This window comes from Microtus pennsylvanicus, chromosome 1, assembly GCF_037038515.1.
Source record: "Microtus pennsylvanicus isolate mMicPen1 chromosome 1, mMicPen1.hap1, whole genome shotgun sequence".
NCBI classification, from domain to species: domain Eukaryota; kingdom Metazoa; phylum Chordata; class Mammalia; order Rodentia; family Cricetidae; genus Microtus; species Microtus pennsylvanicus.
In genome coordinates this window covers 83,044,762-83,068,737 of record NC_134579.1, presented here as the reverse complement: position 1 = coordinate 83,068,737, position 23,976 = coordinate 83,044,762, and the positions used below count along the sequence as shown (strand labels likewise).

Genomic DNA, 23,976 nt, shown 5'->3' with positions numbered 1-23,976 from the left:
GTGCTTCTGGGGTTATACCTAAGAAGCGATCACCTGTGCCCATCTGTTGTAGGGTATTTCCCACTTTCTCTTCTATCAGGTTCAGTGTTATCGGGCTGATATTGAGGTCTTTAATCCATTTGGACTTGAGTTTTGTGCACGGTGATAGATATGGGTCTATTTTCATTCTTCTACAGGTTGACATCCAGTTGTGCCAGCACCATTTGTTGAAGATGCTTTCTTTCTTCCATTGTATACTTTTAGCTCCTTTATCGAATATGAGGTGTTCATAGGTTTGTGGGATTAAATCCGGGTCTTCTATACGATTCCATTGGTCGACTTCTCTGTTTTTATGCCAGTACCACCCTGTTTTCATTACTGTAGCTCTGTAATAGAGTTTGAAGTCAGGGATGGTAATGCCTCCAGACAATCCTTTATTTTATAGGATTGTTTTGGCTATCCTGGGTTTTTTGTTTTTCCATATAAAGTTGATTATTGTCCTCTCCATATCTGTGAAGAATTTTGATGGGATCTTGATGGGGATTGCATTGAATCTATAAATTGCCTTTGGTAGAATTGCCATTTTTACTATGTTGATCCTCCCAATCCAAGAGCAAGGGATGTCCATCCATTTTTTGGTATCCTCCTCAATTTCTTTCTTCAATGCCTTAAAGTTCTTGTCAAATAGATCTTTCACTTCCTTGGTTAGAGTTACCCCAAGATATTTTATGCTGTTTGTGGCTATCGTGAAAGGTGAAGCTTCTCTGATTTCCCTCTCAGCTTCCATATCCTTTGTGTATAAGAGGGCGACTGATTTTTTGGAGTTGATCTTGTATCCTGCCACATTACTAAAGCTGTTTATCAGCTGTAAAAGTTCTGTGGTGGAGTTTTGGGGGTCGCTTATGTACACTATCATATCATCTGCAAATAACGAAAGTTTAACTTCTTCCTTTCCAATTCGAATCCCCTTGATCCCATTATGTTGTCTTATTGCTATTGCTAGAACTTCCAGCACTATATTGAAGAGGTATGGTGAAAGTGGACAGCCTTGTCGTGTTCCTGAGTTAAACGGGATGGCTTTGAGTTTCTCTCCGTTTAATTTGATGTTAGCTGTCGGTTTGCTGTATATAGCTTTTATTATATTTAGGTATGACCCTTGTATCCCTAATCTCTCCAAGACTTTTAACATAAATGGATGTTGAATTTTGTCAAATGCTTTTTCAGCATCTAATAAAATGATCATATGGTTTTTTTCTTTCAGTTTGTTTATATGCTGGATTACATTGATAGATTTTCGTATGTTGAACCAGCCCTGCATCTCAGGAATGAAGCCTACTTGATCATAATGTATAATTTTTCGGATGTGTTCTTGGATTCGGTTTGCCAGTATTTTGTTGAGGATTTTTGCGTCGATATTCATGAGTGAGATCGGCCTGTAATTCTCTTTCCTGGTTGAGTCTTTGTGTGGTTTTGGTATCAGAGTAACTGTAGCTTCATAAAAGGAATTTGGTAGTGACCCTTCTGTTTCTATATTGTGGAATACATTGAGGAGAATAGGAATTAGGTCTTCTTGGAAGTTCTGGTAGAATTCCGCATTGAACCCATCTGGCCCTGGGCTTTTTTTGGTAGGGAGGTTTTTGATAACAGCTTCTAATTCTTCGCGACTTACAGGTCTGTTTAGATTGTTCATTTTGGTAAATGGTATTTATCTAAAAAAGTGTCCATTTCTTTTACATTTTCCAGTTTAGTGGCATACAGGCTTTTGTAGTAAGATCTAATGACTCTCTGAATTTCCTCTGTGTTTGTGGTTATGTCCCCCTTTTCATTCCTGATCTTATTAATTTGCGTGTTCTCTCTCTGCCGTTTGATTAGTTTGGATAGGGGTTTATCAATCTTGTTGATTTTCTCCAGGAACCAGCTTTTTGTTTCATTGATTCTTTGGACTGTTTTCTGTGTTTCTATTTTGTTGATTTCAGCCCTCAGTTTGATTATTTCCAATCTTCTACTCCTCCTAGGTGAGTCTGCTTCTTTTTTTTCTAGAGCTTTTAGGTGGGCTGTTAAGTCTTCAATATGTGCTTTCTCTGTTTTCTTTAAGTGGGCACTTAGTGCGATGAACTTTCCTCTTAGCACTGCTTTCATAGTGTCCCATAAGTTTGAGTATGTTGTTTCTTTATTTTCATTGAATTCCAGGAAGACTTTAATTTCTTTCTTTATTTCTTCCTTAATCCTGGTATGGTTCAGTAGTTGACTGTTTAGTTTCCATGAATTTGTAGGCTTTCTGGGGGTAGCATTGTTGTTGAATTCTAACTTTAATCCATGGTGATCTGATAAGACGCAGGTGGTTACTAATATTTTTTTGTAACTGTGTAAGTTAGCTTTGCTACCGAGTATGTGGTCAATTTTCGAGAAGGTTCCATGAGCTGCAGAGAAGAAGGTATATTCTTTCCTGTTCGGGTGGAATAATCTATAGATGTCTGTTAAGTCCATTTGCTTCATTACCTCCATTAATTCTCTAATTTCTCTGTTAGGTTTCTGTTTGATTGACCTGTCCATTGGTGAGAGAGGAGTGTTGAAGTCTCCTACTATTAGTGTGTGTGGTTTGATGGCTGCCTTGAGTTTTAGTAATGTTTCTTTTACATACGTGGGTGCTTTTATATTAGGGGCGTAGATATTCAGAATTGAGACTTCATCCTGATGAATTGTTCCTGTTATGAGTATAAAATGTCCCTCTCCATCTCTTCTGATTGATTTAAGTTTGAAGTCCACTTTGTTAGAAATTAATATGGCCACACCTGCTTGTTTCTTAGGTCCATTTGCTTGATAGGCCTTTTCCCAGCCCTTTACTCTGAGTAGGTGCCTGTCTTTGTGGTTGAGGTGTGTTTCTTGTAGACAGCAGAATGTTGGATCCTGTTTTCGAATCCAATCCCTTAGTCTGTGCCTTTTTATAGTTGAGTTGAGCCCATTGACATTAAGTGATATTAATGACCAGTGGTTGTTAACTCCGGTCACTTTTTTAGTAGTGGGGTTTGTGTGTTTCCCTTCTTTGAGATGCGCTGGTGAAAGGTCTCTAGATGACTGAGTTATTGTGGGCATTGTTGGACTCCTTGGTTAGTGATTTTCCTTCTATAATTTTCTGTAAGGCTGGATTTGTGGCTACGTATTGTTTAAATTTGTTTTTATCCTGGAAAATTTTGTTTTCTCCATTTATAGTGAACGAAAGCTTGGCTGGATATAGTAGTCTGGGCTTGCATCCATGATCTCTTAGTTTTTGCAGTACATCTATCCAGGACCTTCTGGCTTTCATGGTTTCCATAGAGAAGTCAGGTGTAAGTCTGATAGGTTTACCTTTATAAGTAACTTGGCCTTTTTCCTTTGCGGCTCTTAGTATTCTTTCTTTATTCTGTATATTTTGTGTTTTGATTATTATATGGCGAGGGGATGTTTTCTTTTGATCCAGCCTATTTGGTGTTCTGTATGCTTCTTGAACCTTCATAGGTACCTCTTTCTTCAGGTTGGGAAAGTTTTCTTCTATAATTTTATTAAGTATATTTTCTGTACCGTTGAGCTGCACTTCTTCTCCTTCTTCTACTCCAATTATTCTTAGGTTTGGTCTTTTTATTGTGTCCCAAATTTCCTGAATGTTTTGTGATGAGAATTTGTTGGTTTTGCTGTTTTCTTTGATCAGTGTGTTTATTTTCTCTATGGTATCTTCAGTGTCTGATATTCTCTCTTCTATCTCTTGTAATCTGTTGTTAGTACCTGTCTCTGTCGTTCCTGTTTGTTTACCCAGATTTTCCATCTCCATTCTTCCCTCGGTTTGTGCTTTCTTCAATGCTTCCATTTCATTCTTCATGTCTTGAACCGCTTCCCTAACCTGTTTGATTGCTTTTTCTTGTTTCTCTTGGTTTTCTTGCGTGTCTTTGAGCGATTTATTCATTTCCTCTACCTTTTTGTTTGTAATCTCTAATTGTTTATGGCAGTTTTTCACCTCCTGTTTAAGGTCCTCTATTATTTTCATATAGTTAACTTTTGAGTCGATTTCTTCTATTTCTTCAGGAGTAGGGTGTGCAATTCTTCTTATTTCGGGATCCCTGGTTTCTGGTGGTGTCATGTTGCCTTTCAGGTTGTTGGAGGAATTCTTGTATTGGCGCCTTCCCATCTCTTCCTTCAAATGGAGCCAGGAGAGGCCTGGTCTCTTGGTCCAGTCTTTGCTGTGATTGACTCTCTGGGTATATCTCTTCAGTGTAGAAGTAGGAACCGTTCCCGCCCCTGGATAGCACACACTTACCCGTCCTGATGGGGTTCCTCAGCAACTAAACAGGGCCGCCAGTAGCCCAATGATCCAGGGCCAACAGGATGAATGGAGCAAGGGGGGATGGTATCCAGGAGCGCGCAGGAAGCCTGGCGCCAGAGCTGAAGGTGCCTGGCTCCCTTACAGGGGACCCTGAGGTCTGCCCGGTAGGCAGGCACTCACCGCTCTGGGTGGGTCGCCTTAGTTTAGGAGCTTAAAACTGTACTTGAGCACTGGTCCTAGCAAACAGCAGGGCAGGGTTGGGGAGGGGTGCAGGGGGGGCTGGATCGTGGGAAAGAGAGACAGCCCTGCAGAAGGAGCTGGGGGAGGGGGTTTGTGCTCTCTTCCGGGACAGTCCGCCCCTGGATAGCACACACTCACCTGTCCTGATGAGATTCCTACACATATTTTTTTTTACACACACTGTAACCTGTTTAGTGTTTTCTTTTCCCCTCAGGATGTGTCCTTTTTTTTTTTAGCATATGGAGTATTCTCTGATTAAATGAGACAAGTCTAAAACTGATATGTCAGCCAATGGTCCAGCTCAGCTTAGCATATGGCCCTGGATGCAGGTTCTAATTCACAGGTAATGGACAATAGCTGTGTCTTTGTATGCCGCAGGGCCTACTTGAGAGAGACTGGTCATCAGGAAGCTATGTTTGATCTGTGTTCTGAACTTATTTTTAAAAGAGTTTTCAGAGCTTATATGACTATACATTACCAGAAATAGGACTCCATATGTAGATGGATGTTTTTCGACTACCAACTCACAAAAATGGCACAGAAACCCATTCTTATTTATAAAATGTCAGTCTATAGCTTTGGCTTGTACCACTAGCTCTTATAACTTAGAGTGTCCTGTATCTTTTAATCTGCATTCTTATACGGGACTTGTCTACCTTTGCTCTCTAATACCCATCCTGTTTTCTCTCCGTCTGGCTGGCAACCCTGCCTATCTTTTTACCAATGCCCTCTGTCCAGAATTCCTGTTATATCTCTGCCGAACCATTGTCCATTTAGTATTTTTTATTAAATTAACAACACCGACAAAACTTCACAGAGTGTAAAGAGATATTTCACAACAGAAGACTATTTCTCCTTCTTTCAATGTATCTTAGTTGTCTCTAAATATTTTAGTGGCCTTGAGGCCATGTGGGCTTTGTCTTATCCAGGTTAGTATGTTAATTGGTATCATCCATGTACAGCTCATGTTTAGGCAGTCATTTGTTGGGATTTTATGAGTGGATCTTCTGAAAATTCTGGAAAACACAAAGTCACAACAAAGGACCTATTGCTCTTGTTCTTAGAATGATACCATGTCCTCTCCTGTAATGACCCCCAAGTTTAAGGGTTAGTAGTTGTATCAACTTTTCATGTTTATTGGCTGTGGCTTTCTGTAGGGGGTCTCTGTGTCTTTGCTTCATCAGGATTGAGAGCTACACTCTTCGGTAGAAAAAAAAAGATTTTAGTATAGTTAGGAATTATGCTGATTTAGCAAAGTAATGATTATAGGTTCTCTTCTAACCTCCATAAGTACAGTAGCCATGGGTAGTTAGCTAGGTTTACATTTCCAGCCGTGGTTTACTCTTGTTGATTAGGTCTTAGGTCAGATTAGACAATTATTGTCTATCTGCATAATCTGCATGCCACTATTGCACCTTTAAGGTTATTTTGTCATACTGATATTTCGTGTGGTTCATAGCTAAGTAAGACTCTTTGTGGCTTTGTTCCTTTGGAAATTTACATAGCACTAAATATAGAAAAATAGACTCTTGGTTTTTTAAAATTAATAGAAGAAAGAACAACTATTAGACTTTCCCTTTCCTGAACATTTTTTGTATTTTATTTTTCATTGTAATTGAAAATACATTCCTCTCTTATACAATATATCCAGGTTACAGGTTCCCATTTCCACTCCTTGCAGCTCACCCTTGCCTATAGCCTCCCTCAGATCTACTCTTCTTCTATTTCCTCTTCAGAAAAAGATCAGGCCTGTAAGAGTCAAACAGTCCAATTGCAGAAAACCAGGCACACCAAGACAAGGCAAAAAGCCTTCATATAGAGCTACATGTGCACCATTTAATTTGGAGCTAGTAACGTCAGAAGATAAAGAATGTAAAAATTTGTATTTCTAGCTCTAGGTTACCTTATTCAATATCATTTTTGATTTTATCAAATTATCTAAAAATTCCCTTTTTAAAACCAACTGAGTATTCATTATTTCTTTTTCTGAAGTTCTCACATAATTCCATCATTTTCTGCATTATAAATTTTCACAAACAGCTTTTCTGGCTCTTTCAAATCTATGGACTATTTCTTCATTAAATGTTATTACATGCATATATTTATGCATATATACACTCATATTATTTTTCTCAAACTTTATAATGCTACATGTCTGTATGTTTTCATGGTTTATATTTGCTGGTGAATAACTGACAGGTGTGTTCTTTCATGGGGAGAACTATTTCTCCCACTCTCAGCCTTTACTCATCCCATGTAGATTTTTGTGTAAGGTCAGGGCCTTATGGTCTCTTCTTGAATCATTTTTGAATGCCTATTATCATTTCCCTTGTTCATTTCATGTTTAGGCAGTCATATTGGTAAGACTTATGGTGTAGCTCCTGACGTATTAGCAGACACAGTTACAGAGACAACTCTGATCCTCTGCCCTTTACAATCTTAAGACTCTATGTTCTGCATGTTCTCTGAGCCTTAGATGTGGGACTTGTTTTGTAGTTGTGCCAGATATGACTGGGTTCCAGAATTCTGCCATTTGTTTCATTATTTTTTTTCTCATGAATTGTTGCAAAGGAAATTTTCCTTGGTGAGGGGTGAACTAAACTTCTATGAGGGCTAATAATAAATATTTTATTATATATTATCTTCTTTTATTAAAGTCACGGTTGTATATTTTCTACTTAATCTGTATTATATAATTGTACCTGATGTACATTTATTATAGTTACTTTTGATAGGTAGTTTATAGTATTATTGCTCATGATTCTTTTACATCTATTTGTAGTAGTTATGCGTATTTCCCTCTTTTGAATTGATCAACCCTATTCTTATTTAGAGTAGCACCTTTTACTATTTCCCCAATAAGATCACTTGCACCCTGGTGTTCTGCTCTCCACTGCATTCTCACCTTCTTTCCTGGTTTCTGTACTTAGTCTGGGGGATACTCAGGGTGGATAGAACATGTAACATTTTTCTTTCTTGGTCTGGGTTACCTAACTCAACATGATTTTTCTATTTCCAACCATTTATGAGTAAAACATTTTCATTATCGAGTTGGCAGTTGATGGATATCTAAGTGTTTCCATTTCCTACCTATTTTGAAAGAACAGCAATGTGAATGTCTGAGCAAGAATCTCTGCAGTGGGATGTCAGTTCTTTTGTGCATATGTCAAAAAATGGTATAGTTGGTCCTGGTAGCAGACATACTTTTAGCTTTTAGAGTATTCTACATGCTAATTTATGGATTGGCTTGATATTTGTACAAGAACCCTTTCTCAAAGAACCAGTTCTTTGCCTGACCAATACAAGAATCTCAACTATCACACAAAGCCACTTATACTCTAAAAATAAAAGACCTTAAGATAGAAAGTAGTTCTCGTATTATTTATCTTGGATACTATCATGTAATTAAATATTGAGTATAACTATTGGCCATAAATTTAAAAGTAACACGAATAACTACATAGAATAAATTTTCAGCAGTAGCTTATATTACAGAATAGATTGTCTGTAATAAACAGTGATGGAATCTTTTACTTTTATTAAAGTATACACTTCAGAAAACCTTTCTGAAAAATGGGTCAATAATTATAATTTTTTACTTTACTATGTTAAAGTAGTTTATGATAAAGTTAGTTAATTGATCAAAATGATCATTATTTTTGAGAGTGTCTTTTGTTTTTGAAACATTTCAATATTTCTTATCAGGCCTTAGGAGTATTATGTAGCACTTTGGGAAAAATATGCACCCAAGCATCCCTGCAGTGGATGCCAAGATGGAGAAGACCTCCACAGCCACCATGACTTTGTTCTTGGTGCTGTGGTAGACAGGGAGGAAGGTGACCCAGACACTGCAGAACACCAGCATGCTGAATGTCAGGAACTTGGCTTCATTGAATCTATCAGGCAGGTTCCTGGCCAGGAAAGCCACAGTGAAGCTCCCAAAGGCCAGGGTCCCTAAATATGCCAACACACAGTAGAAAGCAGTGACTGAGCCCTTGTTGCACAAAATGATGATGTGATCATGTTCAGAGTGTACATCTGCTTCAATATAGGGAGGCGAGGTTCCCAGCCAGACTCCAAGGAGAATAAGCTGGATCAGGAAACAGATGGGGATGACAGAGTTATAGATGCCGGAGACAAAGAGCCTTCTCATTGTTCTTCCTGGTGCTGTGGCTCTAAAGGCCAGAATTACAGTTATAGTTTTGGTCAAAACAGTGGAAAGAGCCAGAGTGAACACCAGAGCGAATGTAATTTGTTGCAATATGCAGGAGGCTGTGTTTGGCTGGCCAATGAAGAGGAATGGGCACAGGAAGCAGAGGAGGAGGGAGATGAGCAGGATGAAGCTGAGAGTCCGATTATTGGCCTTCACGATGGGTGAGTCTTGGTGCTTGAGAAAGATTCCCAAAACTACAACTGTGCTGACAGACAAGCACAGAGCTGTGCAGGTCAGAGCCATGCCCAGAGAGTCATCAAAGGACAGGAATGTCACTGACTTTTGTAGGCAGTTGTTTCTCTCAGGGTTTGGGTACTCTTGAATTGGGCAAGGGATACACTCCTGCTGATCTATGGGAGGAAAAGAACCAACATTTCAATTTCTAAAGTTATTACTCATTCCATATTTAAGTTTTGGAGAGCACCTTCCACTGATATTGTGTATAGTCTGTCACAATCGGCTTTACTATAGTGCCAAGAAGGACACTAACGGACTAACTCTGTAGAAATCCCCTTTTACTGTCTGTCATGAATCCCTCATGATAAGCCTCGTGCAGACAAGTTTGTTACTGTTTGTCTTGGGCAATGAAATAATGATCTACTTATTCAGATAAAGTAAAATTGACATATAATCATATAAGAAATTCTAAAATTGTGCCACACGAGATTGATCAGACTACAGATGCTCAGTTGCATGCAAAAAAAATGATCTTCTGCTACAACAAAGTTCAACTTAATCACCAGAGGGCAAATTCTTTATTGGACAGAGACTCCCAGCTAGACCAGAGATTATGTCAGGTGCCAGAAATCTAGGCCTCAAAGACTATGAAACCAAAGTGGAAACAGAAACCAGAAACAAAACACCATTCAACAAAGAGAAATTCAAAATTCAATGACTAGAATTAATTATCCCACAGTTAGATGCCCAAATGACAGTATTCAAATATCATCAACAACAACCAGAAAAATAGGATGCCACAAGAACTTGTCTATCCCCATGGCACAAAAACCTGAATATTCCAACAGAGTCAAAGCAAAAGGAAATTACATTAAAACAACTTTATTGGAGATGATAGAGGTCCTTAAAGAGGAAATGAAAAACTTCTTTGAGGAAGCTGAGGAAAAGTTCACCAAAGAATTAGAGGACATTAACAAATCCCTTAAAAATATCAAGAATAACAAGAAAAAACAAGCAAAGAAGAAAACATTCATGACATGAAAATTGAAATTGAAGCAATAAAGAACACAAACTGAGGGAATTCAGGAACTAGCCAATCCAGGGGAGCAAACATGAACTACAGACACAAGCAGTACCAACAGAATACAAAAGGTGCCAGGGGTTGAAGATGCAGTAGTAGAACTAATTTCATTGGGCAAAGAAAATGTTAAATCTAATAAAAACTCCTAACAATAAACATCCAGGTAATCTGTAATGTCATGAAAAGACAAAATTTAAAAGTAATCAGAAAAGGAGAAGAACCTCAGCATAAAAATCCAGAAAATACACTTAACTAAATAATAGAAGAAAATTTCCTAACTTGCAAAACATGACTATAAATTTTTAAGAAACTTACAGAATGCCAAAGAGATTACATCAGAAAAGCAAGTCCCCTGTCACATAAGAATCAAAACACTAAATGTCCAGAACAAAAAAAATCTTTTAAAAGCTGTAAGGCATAGCAATAAAATAACATGTAAAGATGGATCTATAAGAATTACATCAGACTTCTCACTGAAGACTCTAAAAGCTAAAAGGGCATCAACAGAGAGATGTATTGTAGACTCTAGGACTTCAAAATGTAAGCCCAGATTAATACACCCAGCAAATCTTTCAACAATCATAGATAGAGAAAACAAGTTGATAAATGTCAAAGTCAAATTTAAACACTGTTTATCAACAATTCCAACTTTATAAAAGGTACTACTAAAGAACAGAAACTTCAACAAAGGAAACTAAATACACCCATGAAAACATAATTAGTAGATAATCTCACAAAAGCAAAATCCAAAGAAGGAAAACATACACATACAACCTGCCCATCTACGCACACACACGCACACACACACACACACACACCACCATACTACCACTGTCACCAACAACATAATAACAAGATATAACAAACACTGGTCATTTATATCTCTCAATGTCAATAGGACCAAGAAGACAATTAAAACACAGAATTGATAAAAAAAGAAAACAGGATCCATCCTCTGTTACATACAAGAAAACCACCTCAGCATCAAAGATAGACGTTACTGAAAAGGATTGGAAAAAGGTTTTCCAATCAAATGAACCTAACTACCAAGCAAAATAGTCTTCAAAGCACAGTTAATCAAATGAGAAGGAGAAGTTGGGCGGTGATGGTGCACGTCTTTAATCCCAGCACTTGGGAGGCAGAGGCAGGCAGACCTCTATAGTTCAATGCCAGCCTGGTCTACAAGAGCTAGTTCCAGGACAGGCTCCAAAGCCACAGAGAAAACCTGTCTCGAAAAAAAAAATCAAAAGATGTGGAGAAGGACATTTCATACTTATTAAAGGAAAACCCACTGGGATAACATCTCAATTCTGAACATCTATGCCTCAAATGCAAGGACACCCACATTTGTGGATGAAACATTACTCAAGCTTAAATCACACATCAATGCCCACATGTTAATAGTGGGAAACTTTACCAACACACTCTAATCAATTAAGAGGTCATCCAAACTGAAACTAAACAGAAATAATGGAAATAACAGACATTATTACTCAAATGGACCTAATAGGTTATTTTACAGAACATATTAATCAAACACAAAGGAATATACTTTCTTCTCCGCATCTCTTAAAATCTTCTTCAAATTTAACCATATACTCAATCACAAAGCAAATCTCCACAATACAAAAAAATTGAAATAACATATCATCTATCAGACCACTGTAGAATAAAGTTGTGTTTAAACAACAACAAAAACAACAGAAAGCTTACAGACTCATGGAAACTGAACACCTCTTTAAAGAATGATTCATGGGTCAAGGAAAATTAAAGAAATAAAAGACTTCCTAAAATTTAATGAGAATTAATATACAACAGAGTCAAATTTGTGGGACATAATAAAAGATGTGATAAGAGGAAAATTCATAGCACCAAGTACCTGCATAAAGAAACTGTAAAATTCTCATAGAGAGACTTAGCAACACATTTGAAAACTGTAGAAGAAAAAGAGAAATAGATGTCAGGGAATAAACAAACTGAGGGTTAAATTCAATAAAATAGAAACAAAATAATAAAAATAATAAGTGAGCTGGTTTGTTGGGAAAATCAACATCATAGACCATCCATTTTCAAACTAACTAAAAGGCAACAAAATAATATCCAAATTAAAAAATACCAGAAACCAAATGGAGAACATAACAACAGACAATGAAGAAATCCAGAGAATCATTAGATCATATTACAAAAATTTTACTCCACAAAATTGGAAAAATAAATGGAAATTTTTCTAGATAGGTACCACATACCAAAATTAAATCAAGACAGATAAACAATCCAAATAGACTTATATCCCCCAAGGAAATAGAACCTATCATTAAAAGTCTCCTGACCAACAAAAGCCCAGTTTTATTGCTATGTTCCACCAGGCCTCAAAGAGAAGCTAATACCAATACTCTTAATATTTCTCCTCAAAATAAAAAAGTAGGAACATTGCCAAAAATACATTTTATGAGGCTACAGTCATCCTGATATAAAAAACACACAAAGACTCAAAAATAGATTTACAAGCTAACTTCTTTCATGAAAATTGATGCAAAAAATCTCAATAAAATACTTGCAAAGTAAATCCAACATTATCATAAATATCATCCACCATGGTCAAGTAGGCTTCATCCCAGAGATGCAGGGATGGTTCAACATGCAAAAAATCTGCCAATGTAATCCACCATATAATCAAACTGAATGAAAATACTAAAGATGATCTCACTAGTTGCTGAAAAAGCCTGTGAGAAAATTTAAGTCCCTTCATAATCAAAGTCTTTATGAGATCAGAGATAAAAGGAAAAAGCCTACATATAGAAAAGGCAATATATAGCAAGCCAATAACCAATATCAAATTAGATGGAAATTCAAAGTGATTCCACAAAAATCAGGGAAAAGACTGTCCACTTTCTTCCTGTGTATTTGATATGGAACTTGATGTTCTAGATAGAGCCTCAAGAAAACTAAAGGAGATCAAAGGAAAAATAATTGGAAAGTAGGAAGTCAAAGTATTTCTATTTGCTGATGATATGATAGTATAATAAGGGATCCCAAAAATTCTACATTGACGCTTCTATAGATGATAAACACCTTTCAGCAAAGTGACTGTATACAAAATTAAGTAAAAAAAAAAAACCCAAGTATCCCCCCCTCTATACAAATGATAAAGAGACTGAGGAAGAAATCAGGGAAGCAATACTCTTAAGAATAGCCACAAGTAATATAAAATATATTGGAGGTAACTAAACAAAAAAATTAAAACCTGTACAACAAAAATTTCAAGTCTTTAAAGAAAGAAAATTAAGAATATATTAGAAGATGGAAAGATCACCCATGCTCATGAATCAGCAGGGTTAACATAGTAAAAATGTCTGTCTTACAAAGAGCAGTTACAGATTCAGTGCAATCCTCTTTAAAATTCCACAAAATTTGTTATAGACATATAAGAAACAATACTCAACTTCTTAATGAAAATGAGTTAGCTGTAAAAGAGAACCATACTACATCTCACAAATAAAGAGAAACTGATGCCTAGTCCAACAATAATCAGAGACTCCAAACCTAGAAATTGATGGAAACAGAAGCATACACACAAAGGAAAATATTATGGAGGGGTTTATGGAATCCTGAGAAAGAGGGAGAGGAAGGACTATAGGACACATTGGTGTCAGGGTACCAAAAGACCACCTATGCAACCAACTAAACTGAGCTCATAGGTGCTCACAGAGACTTTTAGACTATTTGTGTGATATATATGTTTAAATATTTGTTATGTTAATGTTATTGAAATCAAAATAATAAGTTTTCAAGCATCATTATCCATTTACTATTGTAAAATCGGGTAGTGCATATTTAAGAATTAACTATCATGTCAAATACAAACACTGACAAACACTGGCGCTGCTCTGCTCTTAAGCACAGATGATATTGTGGAGCTCATGTTTGGTGAATGCAATGATGTTGCCACTATATTATACTCACAGAAATAGTTAGTGCTGTGTCTACTCTCAAACTATTGATCTTGTTCATTTATTCCAAGCCATAGTAATACAATATCACAGGATTTAAAAAATGCTCAAAATTTGTTTGTTTGTGTATGTATCATGTGTGAAATTCTGATTCATTTATAAAATAGAAAGTTGTGGTATGTATAGTACAGACATGATAGAAAAAGAAAATGTTTTATTATTGGGTTCCAGCCATGTGATACTTGTATTTCATACATTGAAACTTACTTATTGGTATTTGATGTGGCTACCTACATAGTCTTCCACCGTCTCTCCCCCTATGGTATAATCAGGTGAGTCACCAAGATTTTTCCATTTTTCTTCCTTTTCAAATTCCCAAATCTATTCCAAGCCCTACTTTTGGTGCCCCAATCTAGTTTGGCCACTACCACCTTCAATCCAATCAGTGTCTAGGCTTCTACAATGATAAACACCATTTACCGAAATTAAATCAAGATCAGCTGAACAATTTAAATAGACCTATAATTTGTGAGGAAATAGAAGCTGTCATAAAATACTTCCAAACCTCCCCCCCTCCAAAAAAGCCCAGGACCAAATGGTTTTAATGCAGAATTTTATCAGAACTTCCAAGAAGAGCTGATACCTATGCTCCTTAATGTGTTTCACATAATAGGAACAGAAGAGTCCTTGCCAAACTCTTTTTATAAAGCCACAGTCACCCTGATCCCAAAGCCACACAAAGACCCAACCAAAAAAGAGAATTACAGACCAATATCACTCATGAACATCGATGCAAAAATTCTCAATAAAATTCTGGCAAACAGAATCCAACAACACGTCAAAAAATTATCCATTACAATCAAGTAGGCATCATCCCAGAGATGCAGGGCTGGTTTAACATATGAAAATATCATATTTATCATATAAATAAACTGAAAGGAAAAAATATGATCATTTTATTAGATGCTGAAAAAGCATTTGACAAAATTCAGCACCCCTGTATGACCAAGTCCTTGGAGAGATTAGGGATACAAGGGTCATACCTAAATATAATAAAAGTAATATATAGCAAGCCAACAGCTAATATCAAATTAAATGGAGAGAAACTCAAAGCCATTCCACTAAAATCAGGAACAAGACAAGGCTATCCACTCTCACCATATCTCTTCATCATAGTGCTTGAAGTTTTAGCAACAGAAATAAGACAACATAAGGAGATCAAGGGGATTTGAATTGGAGAGGAAGAAGTCAAACATTCATTATTTGCAGAAGATATGATAGTGTACATAAGCGACTCCAAAAACTCTACCAAAGAACTCCTACAGCTGATAAACATCTTTAGTAATGTGGCAGGATACAAGATCAACTCCAAAAAATCAGTTGCCTTCCTATACACTAAGGATAAGGAAGCAGAGAGGGAAATCAGAGAAGCATCACCTTTCACGATAGCCACAAATAGCATAAAATATCCTGGGGTAACTCTGACCAAGGAAGTGAAAGATCTGTTGGACAAGAACTATAAGTCTTTGAAGAAAGAAATTGAAGAAGACACCAGAAAATGGAGGGACCTCCCTTGCTCTTGGATTGGGAGGATCAACATAGTAAAAATGGCAATTCTACCAAAAGCAATCTATAGATTCAATGCAATCCCCACCAAAATCCCATCAAAATTCTTCACAGATCTGGAGAAGACAATAATCAACTTTATATGGAAAAACAAAAAACCCAGGATAGCCAAAACAATCTTATACGATAAAGGATTGTCTGGAGGCATTACCATCCCTGACTTCAAACTCTATTACAGAGCTACAGTATTGAAAACAGCTTGGTATTGGCATAAAAACAGAGATGTCGACCAATGGAATCGAATAGAAGACCCTGACTTTAACCCACAAACTTATGAACACGTGATTTTTGATAAAGGAGCTAAAAGTATACAATGGAAAAAAGAGAGCATCTTCAACAAATTGTGCTGGCAAAACTGGATGTCAATCTGTAGAAGAATGAAAATAGACCCATATCTATCACCATGCACAAAACTCAAGTCCAAATGGATTAAAGACCTCAATATCAGTCCGAACACACTGAACCTGATAGAAGAGAAAGTGGGAAGTACTCTACAACACATGGGCACAGGAGACCACTTCCTACGTATAACCCCAGCAGCACAGACACTAAGGGCATCATTGAATAAATGGGACCTCCTGAGACTGAGAAGCTTCTGTAAAGCAAAGGACACTGTCACTAAGACAAAAAGGCAACCCACTTACTGGGAAAAGATTTTCACCAACCCCGCAACTGACAAAGGTCTGATCTCCAAAATATATAAAGAAATCAAGAAACTAGACCATAAAAGGCTAATCAACCCAGTTATAAAATGGGGCACTGAGCTGAACAGAGAATTCTCAACAGAAGAACTTCAAATGGCCAAAAGACATTTAAGGTCATGCTCAACTTCCTTAGTGATCCGGGAAATGCAAATCAAGACAACTTTAAGATACCATCTAACACCTGTCAGAATGGCTAAAATAAAAAACACCAATGATAGCCTTTGCTGGAGAGGTTGTGGAGAAAGGGGTACACTCACCCATTGCTGGTGGGAATGCAAACTTGTGCAACCACTCTGGAAAGCAGTGTTTCGGTTTCTCAGGAAAGTCGAGATCAACCTACCCCTGGACCCAGCAATACCACTCTTGGGAATATACCCAAGAGAGGCCTTATCATACAACAAAAGTATATGCTCAACTATGTTCATAGCAATATTATTTGTAATAGCCAGAACCTGGAAACAACCTAGATGCCCTTCAACAGAAGAATGGATGAAGAAAGCATGGAAAATATACATATTAGAGTATTACTCAGCAGTAAAAAACAAGGACTTCTTGAATTTTGCATACAAATGGATGGAAATAGAAAACACTATCCTGAGTGAGGTAAACCAGACCCAAAAAGAGGAACATGGGATGTACTCACTCATTTTTGGTTTCTAGCCATAAATAAAGGACATTGAGCTCATAATTCATGTTCCTAGAGAAGCTAAATAAGAAGGTGAATCCAAAGACAAACACATAGGCATCCTCATGAATATTAACCTTCATCAGGCGATGAAAGGAGACAGAGACAGAGACCCACATTGGAGCACCGGACAGAAATCTCAAGGTCCAAATCAGGAGCAGAAGGAGACGGAGCACGAGCAAGGAACTCAGGACCGCGAGGGGTGCACCCACACACTGAGACAATGGGGGTGTTCTATCGGGAATTCACCAAGGCCAGCTGGCCTGGGTCTGAAAAAGCATGGGATAAATCCGGACTAGCTGAACATAGCGGACAATGAGGACTACTGAGAACTCAAGAACAATCGCAGTGGGTTTTTGATCCTACTGCACGTACTGGCTTTGGGGGAGCCTAGGCAGTTTGGATGCTCACCTTAGGAGACCTGGATAGAGGTGGGCGATCCTTGGGCTTCCCACAGGTCAGGGAACCCTGATTGCTCTTTGCACAGATGAGGGAGGGGGACTTGACCAGGGGAGGGGGAGGGAAATGGGAGGCGGTTGCGGGGAGGAGGCAGAAATCCTTAATAAATAAATAAATTAAAAACAAAAACAAAAAAGATTTCATCATACCTGAGCCAAAACAGCAAAGATTCAAAGAATAGCCAACAAGAAGTGTTTGAGCTGACCCAGAGGAAAAGGAAACACTATTTAACTTCTGCTGGGACCGTAACTGGTTTAGATAGACACCTAGGAAATCAGAATGGGGAATTTTATAAAGCTAAAAGTAATTCTGTCATATGACCACCCCTTGGCATATGTCCATATGACATGCCGTCGCACTCCACAGGTATTTGCTTCGCATGTGCAATGCTGCTTTTGTTCACTGTATTTAGGAAATAGAAAAAACCTAAGTGATCTAGTTCTGACAAGAGGGTAATAAAATTGTGATACATATACACCACTGAATACCATTTATCTGTAAAGGTAAATGAAATAATAAACTTTATGGGTAGGTGGGTGGAACCAGAAAAGATCCTGGAAAGTTGAGTCATGAAAGCCCAGCATAGAAAGACAAATGTCAGGTGTACTTTCTTATCTGAGGCTCCTAGTTCCAAATATTCAGGTGTGAGCTCATGTCCTGGAGAAACTGCAGAGGATAGGAAAATGAGCAACAACTTCAGGAATGTGAGGAACAACAGAACGAGATAGCAGGGAGCAAATAACATGAAACGGGAAAGGCAAAAGATGGAGATTCTAATTACAGAGGGAAGAGGGAGACAAATACAGTTGAAGTGAGTAAGAGAGTGAAATAAGGATGTCTGGAGAGTATATGCGTGACCTGAAAGGAAACATGGGGCAGGGGTGAAAGGGATGCAAATACAGAAGAATGAGGTGTTAAAACATCAATAAGGATGTCTAAGAACCCACAAAGAATCATAATATCACCATTTCCTGAAAATCACACCTAGAATAGAGTTAATCCTCTTTACACCTTACATATAATTTTAGTAAACTTTTCTTTTCTGGGCTTTTCCTTCCAAGAGCAGACAACATATACAAATCCAGTAGCAGACATGGGAAGCTTCCTTTAGAGGTGTTGGCTAGGGTTGATAAAGGGACACCCAAAGCCTACAGCCTATTGCTATTGCCTTTATCATCCAGAGTTGAAAAGTGAGTCCCTATTGCTGAAGACACCATGTACTTCAGAACTAGTGTCCAGAGACCCTTGAGGTGGCTCTGATATAAATGTCCTGTCCCTGAGGATTAGCTTTCAAGATTCCAGAAGACATCATGTAAGCTTTCAAATGATGGAGACAGTCAACAGTGCTATTCTTCTATGATAACTATGAGCCACATCAATGACCAGACTATTTCTTCTTCTACTGAAGCAGTTTGAGGAAAGGGATTATTTTTCTACCTGTCTGGTTGGAAATGTGCCCTTCTGGACAAAACATACAAGAAAAACAGCATATTGGTCTTTCTTCCTCTACAATTTTCCAAAAACCTGGAACACAGCTCTGTGTACATACAGATTGAGGACTCTGAAGGCAAAACAGAAAACCAGGTCATAAATTTGCATATCAGTCACAGGTTTAAAATATTTTTAAGCTAAATAATTTAAACTGCAAGTATACTATGAAAGTTGTACATATTTATGAGGTACTGTGTAGTTTTCTTATAGGCGTATAGTGTGTAGAGTTGAAGTTTGGACACTTCCCATTGGTAAATGTTCAAAGTTTCTTTAAGGTGACAAACTATGACTCACTTATGCTAGCTTTTTAAAAATGTGTAGAACAACCATATATCCTCTCCTGGGAGACAGCAATCTGGAACTTCTACTTTGTATGAATTATGCAACAGTTGAATTGTCAGAGATACAGAAAGATACCCTGTCACTCTTTTTTTTTTAACAGTTTTTAATGAACTTGTAAACAAAAATCTCCCATTTCCAAATAAAAACAAAATCCCAGATCATATAGATGTTTACAGTCATCAAATTTATCTAAGCAACACACATACATGTTCAGTTGTAAGACAGTAACTAAATTTGTGACAAATATGCTTTTATAGTAGCAAGAGCATTATAGAGTTAATGCAGAGTCCTAAGGATAATCTAGTAGTCACTATGTTTTTTTTTCTTAAGTCTTCACTTTAGATGCTTTTATTACTAGCACAGTTAAGCAGGCAGAGTCTATCAAATGCTCAAACACTGGAATCTTTGGTTGCTACCATATCAGCTGGCTTGCAAACAAGAAGCCAGCCTTTTAAAGAATGTTTTAAGTTAACAACTTGCAAACCCTAGGGAACACACAATTGTGAACATTCACAACCATCACAACTGTGGCTGAAGACTGTTCATGCCGTTCTTCTGAAAAGAGATCACAAAAGCAGTATAGTTCAAAATAAAAGGTTTTAAACAAAAGAATTGGCATATGCACAATTTCTCCACCAATTTGTGTGTCAACCATTTAGTTAACTTTTCCACTTGAAAAAAAATACAACAGAAAACCGGACACCATGTTTCACTATATCAGTTAATATTCACAATTGCAGCAGCTACAGCTCAGGGTCAACACCAGCAATGCTGCCCAGGGCCAGTTTATACTGAAATTAAGTTCTTTACACCATGGAAATGGTTGTCCACAACCACTGGCTAGTGGACATATGAACTAAAAGTCTAGTTTGGGGAGGAACAAAAGCTGCTCCAATCATCTGCTCTGCTGCTTCTCTTCCTCAATTCTTCTGTTTCTATCTTTTGCTTCCCTAGCTTGTGGTCACAACCATTCACTCTGATTCACATTTCCCATGAAAGAGGGTTTGGCCATTGATGACTAGTCACAGCTTCTGCTGGCTTCATCACATATTGATATTCTATAGACACTGAAATACTATCCATTACTGTGACTTTCACCCTTGACTCCTAATGCTCAGAATAATGCCATGTTCTCTTCTTTGAAATGTTAGTGATAATATTGCTTAGCATTTTCTTCGATTGCCTTATTTAACCACATTAATCATACTAACCACTATACTTCTATCACAATTTTAGTTTATTAATATTTTTAATTTTTGTATATTCAAGCATATGTTTATGTTTCTATTCTTCCCTTAGACATGCTTCTTGCCATGATTTAGACACAGGTTTTGTCTCATAAATATCTAAGTATGTAGGGCTAGAGATTTGGCCCAGCAATTACGAATTTATATATGTTCCACAGAGAAACCTGAGTTCAGCTCCCAGTGCACAAATTAGGTAGCTCATAAAAATCACTTATGAAGATGATTTGTAAAAAAATCCATAATTTCGTCTTTATGAAACTATGGACATGTTATCTTAAAAGGAGGGATTTAATGGGGTGGTGATGGCACATGTCTTTAATCTCAGCACTTATGAGACAGAGGCAGGTGGATCTCTGTGAGTTTCAGATAAGACTGTTCTACAGGAGCTAGTTCCAAAACCGGCTCCAAAGCTACAGAGAAACCCTGTTTTGAAAACAAAAACAGCAAAAGAGGGCTGTATTGAGCATCATCATGCATATATAAAAATGCGTATGATTGTGTGCCCATGTGTGTGACTTCACAAAGAAACACCCAGACACATACTTCTATATATAGCAATTACTGCTGTCTAGGAGAACAGCTTCAAGAAGCACAAGTCTTTGAAGGAATCCATGGAGTCAGTGATGTTAACCTTTTCTATCTGAGAGGGGTTAGAGAAAAAGGCACTCACAAGCTATCTTAATGTTTTTCTTCTTTATTCCTTCTCTTCTTTATTGTTTCTCTTAATTTTCTCTCTCCTATCTCATGTTTTACAGAACTTATATCCCAACAGAATCTTCCAGGCAGTGCAAGAATCAAAACAGTTACATTCCACTTTTTAAGTAAATGGTTATAAGTAAAACATACTTTTCATCTCCCTCATATGATTGAACATTTTATGTATTACAGAGAAAAAACAAATCATCCCAAGAAGCCACATACATTCATACTCAAGCAACTTGTTACAGATTAAGCGCGCACAGAAACCAAAGTGTTTTAATCAGGTCTTTTACTATCACGCTGTATTTTGTAGTTACAAATAGAGGGCCAATTACTTTATTACTTATCTTGAAAGATAATTTTATAAGAAATCTTAAAGAAATTAGAAATGAAAACGTATAGATATAAAAAAGAATCAGTCAGCTTTACCTAAACTCTTTAGGATATATGAAGATGTAGGAATAATTTTTTTACATCAGTACATTGAGGACAGAAATGTGTATAAGTAATTCATAATCATCACCTTTGGTCATCAACCAAACCTAAAAAGTAGAGTATGTCAGCCAGTAATAATTGGGTTGCATTGTTCTTGCTCCATGACATTAAAGAGTTCCACATTCAACTATTCCAGTATGTGCCTTTCAAAACCTTTAAATTGTCATCTTGGGGTTTTTACCTCAAAGTTATTTAACAAAAAAAATCTTAGTCTAACTTTGTTATTTTTAAAGCTTTGTTTCAGCTGTGATGTACTACAAGACCTATGAATATCTCCCAATATTAAGGTTAAAATTATTTAAACTACCTGGGCTATTGGGACTCCATTGCTAGTCATTAACATGAACTATAATCTGTGCAGCTCCTTAGGTGAGACTCACAGACCCTGGCTGTGAAACATATCCTTGTATTTATTTTCATTCATCAAAACTCTGTATAAGTTATTATTGTTATTATTATTATCATCATCATCATCATTATCATCATTACATTAGGCAGTAAAGCTTAGGGAGGGGTAATCTTCTTGACAGTCCACAGGTAAAAGTGCCCACTAGAACAGGTGATTTCCAAGAAATAAACACACTATATTACAGACAGTGGAGATTTCTTACATCTGCTCACATCATGTAGATACCAGAGAAAGAGAGTAGCAGCAAACATATATATGCATAGCAGAAGTAAAAGTCATTCAAGTGTCTGTAGACCCATGGCCTTGCCTAAATGAGATTGGCCCATTAGAGGATTTACTTCTGGTGAACTGACACCTGGAACTTCAACTGAAACTCTCTGCTCCTCTGGCATGGGCAATGGCAAGTCACAAATAGTGACTTATTCATTTATTGCAACATGAATGAACACACACAAATTCAAATTCAATTCAAAGTAATTCTAACTACAGGAATTAGTTAAAAATATGTGAGTGCTTGTGTGTCTATGTACAGGTACATATACAAGTATATGCATAAATACCAAGGTCAAACTCAAAAGACTGATTTAATTCTAAATTAAAGACATGAAACAGATCTAAAGAGATGGGTCAGTATTTAATATGCTTGCCACATAAGTATGAGGTCCTGAATTTGATCATATAGAAGGGTAGTATAGAAAATTAGGCACAGAACTTTATGGCTATAATCTCAATATGGTGATCATAAAGACAGGGAGAAAGCACGGGGCACACTTCTCCAGAGTACAGTTAAGTCAGAAATCAGGGAGTTCAGTTACAGATTCTGTTTATAATAAGATGGAGAAAAACTGAGGAAGATAATCAGGGCTGACTGTCCCCACAATAGACACATGCACTAACATGTAAGCACATTCATACAGTACACAGCAGAACTAAGAACTTCGAATATAAACATCACTTGAAATTTCAAAGAGACATCACACAACCAATTCTCATAACTCTTCAGATACTTCTTGACATACTAATGACTGAAATTTTGCCAGACCTGATTGAAGTTGCTTGGCCATTTGATCAGAACTTCATTGATGAACAAGCCTTGATCTTGTAGACTTTTGGAGACAAACTCTCCTACTTTAACTAGAAATGGAAAATGATTAGCATTTCTCCTAATGTTTTGTATATCATACTTTTCCATATGATTCTTGCACTCTTCAAAGCATATCTGGTCTCCAGCAGTGTTTGTAAATTGGATTTTCCTCAGAAATGGATGAAGCTGGAGAGAGAAATCATCTGGATATGAGTGGTGTATACAAATTTCTCACTGATGGTCCCTAAGAGCAATCCTTTCTCTCTTCCTACTCTGACTTTCTGTTTGAAGAAGCTTCATTTGAATAATTGTCTCCAAGTTGTTCCAATAAGATGAACTTTTATCTCCATGAAATTAATGTAGGAGCATCTGAACCCGAATATGTGTGTATGATTGGGTATATAAGTATTCATGTAGATATAAAGAGTATCATGATGTGATAATATTAGCAGCTGTTTATGCAAAGCTCCAAGTTCATGAAAATATATATATTAAATGTACAGAAATTTTCTGTGTCTTTATAATTCAGGAAAAAGAAAATAGACCCCCTGCCAGCCTCCATTCCTCCTTGATTTGATTTGGACCACAGCATTTGACTTTCAACTTTGATATGAACAATATTGGAGACAAAATTAAAATCCAAATGTTACATGCTATAGCTAAATTTAAAAAAATAATTTCTTTGTAGTTTTAGATTTTGTTTAGTTTTGTTCATGAGTTTCCTTACTTCATATATGTATGTGTACTACGCATGTGACTGATGGCACTGGAGGACAGAAGATGGTGCTGGATCTCCTGGAA

General features: G+C 37.0%; 1 protein-coding gene across 1 annotated transcript in view; it reads right to left on the bottom strand.

Moving 5' to 3' along the window:
• Positions 1-8,201: 8,201 nt before the first annotated feature.
• Positions 8,202-23,976, bottom strand: part of LOC142840086 (vomeronasal type-2 receptor 116-like) — a 29,098-nt gene continuing 13,323 nt past the window's right edge. The window contains exons 4-6 of the mRNA XM_075956571.1: positions 23,134-23,361; positions 18,846-18,969; positions 8,202-9,076 (exon numbers count right to left, since the gene is read on the bottom strand). Of these exons, the coding sequence (XP_075812686.1) occupies positions 8,202-9,076; positions 18,846-18,969; positions 23,134-23,361 (1,227 nt within the window). The remainder of the gene's footprint in view (positions 9,077-18,845; positions 18,970-23,133; positions 23,362-23,976) is intronic.